General features: G+C 33.7%; 1 protein-coding gene across 1 annotated transcript; it reads left to right on the top strand.

Moving 5' to 3' along the window:
* The first annotated feature begins 3,747 nt into the window (after positions 1-3,747).
* Positions 3,748-4,665, top strand: LOC131074257 (RING-H2 finger protein ATL2). Its single transcript, XM_058010842.2, has one exon. It carries the CDS (start codon positions 4,040-4,042, stop codon positions 4,610-4,612), a length of 573 nt encoding a protein of 190 aa, XP_057866825.2. The 5' UTR covers positions 3,748-4,039; the 3' UTR covers positions 4,613-4,665.
* Positions 4,666-7,336: the final 2,671 nt, after the last annotated feature.

Below are 7,336 nucleotides of genomic sequence, written 5' to 3'. Positions count from 1 at the left end.
CAAAGGCCTTCAACAAACATGTCATGGGTTGGGGTTGCAGGGGAACCAAGGTGGGATGGGGTTTTAGTGGCAATTGGGATATGCAGACACTTCTTCTTGCTAGAGCTAGGGGAATCAAGAATAGTAACAGTCGAGGAGGAATCAGAGCAAGGGGATTATGTAACCACCAATTGCTTAGGAGGGCATAAATTTCCAAATGAAAATTGTATAGGAAAAATATAAGGCCTTGATGGAGAGGGATGGACTTCTAACCTTGGGTTTGGGACATCTCAACAACATATTTAACTAAAGTTTTAAGACAATTTAATAGAAAAATAGAAATGAAAGTAAATCATGATTACAAAAATGATTTTTTAAGGGTAGGTGATAGTAGTAATAATCTGTAAACTTGCCCTCTAAAATGAATAATTTCATGAGGCAAACCTAGTCCCATGGGTCTGATAAGTTGGCTTCGGCAAATGCGCCATGAAGCTTCACAAGCGCCTCATTTTCATAGAAGAATTGGTACAAATTTTAATATATGCTACCCTACTCTATTTTTCCATTTTCTCCCTTTGATGGAGAGGCTAGTCACTTTTTCTATGACCTCCTCATTGATTTCAAATGAGACTTCCCCCACCCTAACTCTCTTATTATCTTGTTACTTGGTGAATTGAATAGACAGATTCTCATCAAACCCATTGTTGCATTTAATAAATTGCACAACCCCTCCCTCAATACAAATATGCCACATTGTGGCATTCCTTTTGAATTCAACATGAGTGCTAGATTCAATTCTCATCCTATCCCCACCCATAGTCTAAATAGTTGTAATTAACATAGTCATAGAGAGCACAAAAACTAGAGACCTAACCTCTTTTTTCATTAACCATCTAAAAAAAGATGATAAAAAATTCCTTAAGGCTTTGGCTTTAATAAATAAGGTTAAATGCTTGCTAATGAGGAGATAATAATTATAATTTAGTGTCTGCACTAAATTCCAAGCATGCCAACCCTCACCTGTAGTACTCAAGGAAAGATTACGTAGGTTTTCCCATGCGTAAAAAATAAGAGAGCATAAAAATCTTATTGAAAAATTATCATTCACGCTTTATTGTGTCATATCACTAATAGGGCTACACAAAAAATGTTGATATCACATCACCATTAAATGGCCCCCAAAATTGGTCATGTGGGAATACCATGCATGGAGAGACCACATCATCACACCAAACCTGTGATCCATCCTACTAGATTGGGGGTCCCATCTTTTCATCCACTTAGTCTTGTTATTCCATGAGCAAGGCTATTGTTTAGTATTTGATCACCTTTGACAAGAATGTGAATGATATTGCAGATAAGTTACCTATGGAGTTGTTAGAAGCCTTGAAAAGAAGAAGGAAGGATGCACTAATGAAAGAATCCAATGTGGGGACACGAGATTTAGATATGGTGTATAGTCTTTTATCCAAGGAAGATATAGCCAAGATTGTATAGGCTCTTAATACAAAGTTTAGAATAAAAGAAATCTAGTGAATATCATACTAGGAGAAGATCTAGATGATGATTAGAGTATAGTAAAATAGAATGCAATAGTTGAGGTTGTAGAAGAGATAAAGAAGACTATAGGAGAAGACACACATAGGAAATGGTTTGGAAGGGAGTACACTTGGTGTTGACAACAATGTAGTTGATTCAGAGAAGAAAAATGATGAATGATTATGCGGTGATGAAGATTTGGGAACTAGTCTAAATGATCACATGGAGACTGATAAGAATATTGAAACAATTACAGAAAAGAATTTGGAGAAAACACAAGAAAAGGAGAAGATTCCTAAGAAGAAACAAGAAGAGGAAAATAAGATGTAGGAAGAAAGAAGTACTATATATCTAGTGGAGAATATTTTGGTCCTTCTAGAGACTCTGCATCATAATTGTTGAAGTTGCAGTTACAGTTTAAATTGGTAATTACCACTAAGGTACTTTAGGTACCTATGACACAAGTTTAGATGGATCTTAACTGGTCAAGTCCCTTGTACATACTACATTTGGGTGACATACTTCACCATTCTATTCACAAGAAATTTATTAAGTCACATATGCAAATAATTGAGCTAATTAATGACATAGTGAAGTTCTTCCATGTTACAATTCTGGAAGTTGTGTTGGATGAGATTCTAAGTGAAGTGGAGTAGCTACAAATGTTGTTGAATGGGTTAAAAGATCATGCTTCTAACTTAGAAGCAACAATTTTGAAAGATGTTTAATAGAAGGCAAAAGAGAAGAGATTAGAAGAGTTAGTGAATAAGAATTTAGATGCACACACTTGGCTGCAAGAACACATAAATATGTTTGAAAAGAGTGTAAAGGATGAAGTGGTAGCATAAAGGTTTTGTCACTGGTGGCCTGAATATCCTTTAAAGTTGTTGATGTAGCAGGTTTGATTAGTTATCTGGATGGGGTCAAGATCATGCATATTGGCAGATCGGGTAACAAGGTTGTTGACTAGGCAACAATGCATGTACCTTTCTGAGTGTGAATACTAGAGCGATGCTGAAGGAGTAGACTAAGCTCATCTTCCTTTCAATGTTAATTTGCTAGTCTATTGCAATAGATTGGACTCTTGTTCATTCTTTATTCTTTTCAAGTTCTTGATCCCTCAAAAATTAGATTTCTATCATAAAAAAAATTAAACAAAAAATATATTCTTAAATATAAAATTTAATTATTTTATTCTAAAAAAATATTTATATTTACATTATATAAATATATGTAATATATAATAATCTCTCTCTCTCTCTCTCTCTCTCTCTCTCTCTCTCTCTCTCTCTCTCTCTCTCTCTCTCTCTCTCTCTCTCTCTCATATATATATATATATATATATATATATATATATATCACTTCTTATCCCTATCTTTATCTTTTTCTCTCTCCCTCTCTCTTCTATCTCTTTATCTCTCCACCTCCTCGCCATATCCCTCTCCTCCTCCATCTCAATCTTTTTCTTCTTCTCCATCTCCATCTTCCTACCCTCACTTTCTCTCCCTCTCTCATTCCATTGCAAATATAACATGACCTTGTTGGTAATGACACCTAATTATCCTTTCAATCATGTTTGTATCTCTATAAGTGGGCACATAACTGCTTTGAAGTTGTCACTTCTCCATTGATACCTTTGTTCACAAACATCGTCATTTGCTAAACAACCTACTAATTGATTTCATGTACTACACACATGTATCCAAAAAGTAGACCAAAATGTTCCCCGATTAATCTTCTAAACCTCTTCGACATACCCATTGTACACCAAAACTGCAATTGCTAATTTGTATGATGATATAAGAAAAAGGTAAAACTCCAATACAGTAAGAAGGAAGATTAAACCTTCAAGAATTAATCTGATTTTGAAAGCATTAAATTTTGGTGGGCCTGTGTGCTCTATACCCTCCCCTACACGGCAAACTAAAAGCTTGGAAGAACTCCTTCCTTTGGATACACTCGTTAATAGACAAATATATTTTCTAAAGCCGCCCTATGACAGCAACTTGCATATAAAAAAATATCTTATTTCGTTGATATATTGAAAGTTCTCTTACATTCGTTGGGGATATCCTTTACCCTACGTTACCTTCAAATGTCACAGGAATTAATAATCACTTATATTGATTGATTGCGATCCATAGATGGTTTGTTGATATAAAACATTGGCTTAAATGGTGTTTATGCTGAAACAGGGTACCAGTAAAGAAGGAAAACTGTTGACTCCTCAGGAATCCCACATCACATTATCTTCTTTCAGCTAATAAAAATATTCTATGGTTGATACCATAAGACTTCAACTATAGGAAGGACTCTAGATTAAAACCTTTTGAAAGGGATTTTAAGATAAGGCTGGAAGCACAGAAACCATTATTTTTTATTCTCCAGCAAACAGGAACCCGCTTGATAGGGAAACCACAACCACTCTGTTCACAGAAACCGTATGAAGCACAAATTATGTTGACACAACTTTAAGAAGATCCATTTGAGAAAAATAAAAGTTCGTTTTGGATTAACAGAAATGGGCAATTCAGGTGCAGATCAAGTTTTAGCCTTGCTGGACCAAATGTCAGTGCTTGTATTCATTGCAGCTGTTCTTCTCATAATCTACTTGATTACTCGCTTCATCAGATTTGCGAACAGAAGCACAAGGATTTCTCACAGGGCTCTTCGAAATCAATTAGTACAAGAAAACACATCAATGGTGACCATGCCGATTGGACTGGAGAGACAGGTTATTGAGGCTCTGCCGACATTTGTGTACAAACCACAGCAGATGAAGATGGTGCTTGACTGTGCAGTTTGCCTGTGGGAATTCCAGAATAATGAGAAAGGCAGGGTTTTGCCTAATTGCAACCACAGTTTTCATATAGACTGTATTGATATGTGGCTCTTTTCTCACTCTACATGCCCTGTTTGCAGAACAAAAATTGAGGGCTTTTCTCCTGGAAAAAGGCCCGAATTGCCTGCTAGTGAGGACTTACGAGCTGTTTCTGGTTGTGGGCATGGCAGTAAAGGCCAGACGAGCTCTAGCCCAGCAGATATGGATGAAGCAAAACCTTTGCCTGAAACTGCTGTTGGCATATCTGTGTAAATATCAAATTGCTTTTGACAGCAGCTAAATTTTACTTTTATTTGGAATCACAACTGTTTCCATTTTGGATGTAATTTTTAAGTAACACATTTAGTGGTAGCAATATGAAAGCGTATTAAGGAATTGCTTTTGATTAAAAAAGCAGTCGATTTTTTACATAGGTAGCAATATGTATGCAAACTAAAGAATTTGTTAAATGTAAGGTTTGAAATAAATATTTGAATAATGTTGATATTATTTTATGGATGTTTTTTTGGGTAGTTGGATTGAAGTTTGATGGTGAGGGAGGTAGAAAGTAAGCAGTTTTGAGTGAGAATAAAATTTGTTCAATATATTTGTAAGATGGGAGAGTTTTGAATTATTTCAGACAACAAAGTTTATTGTACACCTAACTCAAATGATATTCACTATTGTTAATTCTAGGAAACTTTAAGAATGATAATCCTCTCAACAAATAGTTAGTTTAAGTTATGCGGAATCTTTGGAGACAATTGACTCTTTATAGAAAAATAAACTAAATCTAATGCTAATCTACTCCTAGTTTAATATTGACAACGAAAAGATTTAGAGAGGGGTTAAGAATTAGAGAATTAAAATAAAAGATGGGCCTCAAATGTGATAACTTGGCTCTTTATTTAGCATACAATATTCCATCTGTATTTTAATGCATAGAGTAACTAAGTTTGCACAAATAATCTTTACAATCTAACTAGCAAACATAAATGCATTTAATCCAACAAAATTAGAAAAATGTGCAACATACATTCACATGAACTAATCAACCAATTATATCCAATTGGAGGACCATGGTAAAGACCTGATCAAACATAACACAGATTATATTTCAAGTCTAATGAATGTTTCTAGGTTGACATATAATCAAGGCAAAGCTCCATACTACTCAAACATATGGTCATACTGAAGACATCCATTTTACAAATGTTGTACATGTCTTACATACATTTCTATCTTGTCACTAAGAGAAATGTTTGAAACAGCTTGTTTTTAACATAGAATTATGTAAATTATTATACTTTGAACCCATGACTTACAATTTATTAGCACATATATCAGCCAACTATATTATGTAGATAATTATACTTCTAAATATAATGGCTTTCATTTATTTGAGTTATCATTCTACATAATATTTGAATTCTGTATATTTTGATAGACATAAATTTATTTTATATGAAATATCTAGCTTTTACTTGAAATGCGTAACAATACAAATGTACAACACTTTCATTATACAATGGAAAAAAATAAAATTAAATATAAATACAGCTCATATTTATATACAATTTTGTAGTCCATTAGATTGTGCCAGCTGCAATCAAATTGGACTAAAAATAAAAACTTACAAAAATACTATGGTACACAGAAAATAAGAGGGAGGAAACATATATCATGAGTCAGGATTAGAGATTCTTTTGACATGGCCTTGGCAGGTGAAGGATTTGAGCTGTAAATAAATAAGTGGCTGACGTCTGCATTCGACCACGTCGGATTGGCGCATTTGAGGGGAGGTCGGTGTAAATTTAAAATGCATGAACATGAGCCAGTCAGAAAGATTGTCTTATAAGAAATCTGCTCATAACTATTGTCTTGTGAGAGTTTAATGCCTTTGAAGGTGTGATTTTTTTTTGGCCATTTCTTAAATTTGAATTTATAATATCTTGCTCCTACAATTGATTGATCCATTAAATTGGGTCAAAATACATTAGATCATTTGGATCATGAGGTTTGAAGTTTGAGTTCATCACAAAATGATGCGGTACCAAGTATAAAAGGGCATGATGACTTGAGAAGGATGACTAAGGTAATCTAAAACATCTCTACAAGTATTGGTAAATTAAGTTATGGACCTTTAAAATGCTTGTATAAATTCTTTTGTGATGATTTTTCCACTTGTTATAGGTTATGAATTCAACACTTACTATAACAAATTTGAATTTACTATAACATAAAGGTAAATGTCGAAGTAAAAATATTTTCACCCCTCAATAGAACTCACATTTTTATTAAAATATAGATGAATCGTGGAATACAAAGGGCTTTTTCAATGTAATTGGACTCTTATTTTTCCATCGATGGAAATTTGGAGAAATTTAATACATTCTTTGTTCATGAAGTGCATGAGGTTGGCTTTCATGAGAATGATAATTTTAGTCTAATTGTACACTATGACAAACATAGTTTCAGGCCTTTCACAATCAAAAAACATTTTAAGTTCCTAATAAGCCTTTTAATCATTGTGGTAGCTCAATTATTCCACTATGAAATTGTTATCCTCTATAGTCAGCTATTCCACAATGATATTGGGAGTTTACAATTGGCATTCGCTAAACGATTCCCATTTGAACAGTTTCTCTAAGTTAAACCTTATGTATTTCCTCTATTGTAAGGTGTTTCTCATTTTTTAAATAATCGAATATGATGTTTTTTTCTATTTTAGTTTATTTAAAAGTGACTTGTTATGTTGTTAACCATTATAAGAAGTTTTAAGAATGTGGTGGACAAAAAATGCATATGTAGGTGACACTTGTTGCTATGTCCTTGATCCTATAGTGTGCATAGGGTTATGAGTAGTTAGTTTGTGGTTATCTTAACTCTTAATTAAGTTATATTGACATTATTATATTTTCATTTAGATATTGAACTCACCCTCGGTGTTATATTTGGGTAGCTAAGTTGGCTTGGGTGTTATGCAAGGCATAAGTT

Source organism: Cryptomeria japonica, chromosome 7 (assembly GCF_030272615.1).
Source record: "Cryptomeria japonica chromosome 7, Sugi_1.0, whole genome shotgun sequence".
Lineage (NCBI taxonomy): Eukaryota > Viridiplantae > Streptophyta > Pinopsida > Cupressales > Cupressaceae > Cryptomeria > Cryptomeria japonica.
Note: the sequence above shows the minus strand (reverse complement) of the source record. Positions and strands in the feature narration are given on the sequence as shown.

Excerpts from the sequence above, each read along its gene's own strand:
- LOC131074257 (XM_058010842.2), top strand. The coding sequence starts at position 4,040 with ATGGGCAATTCAGGTGCAGATCAAGTTTTAGCCTTGCTGGACCAAATG.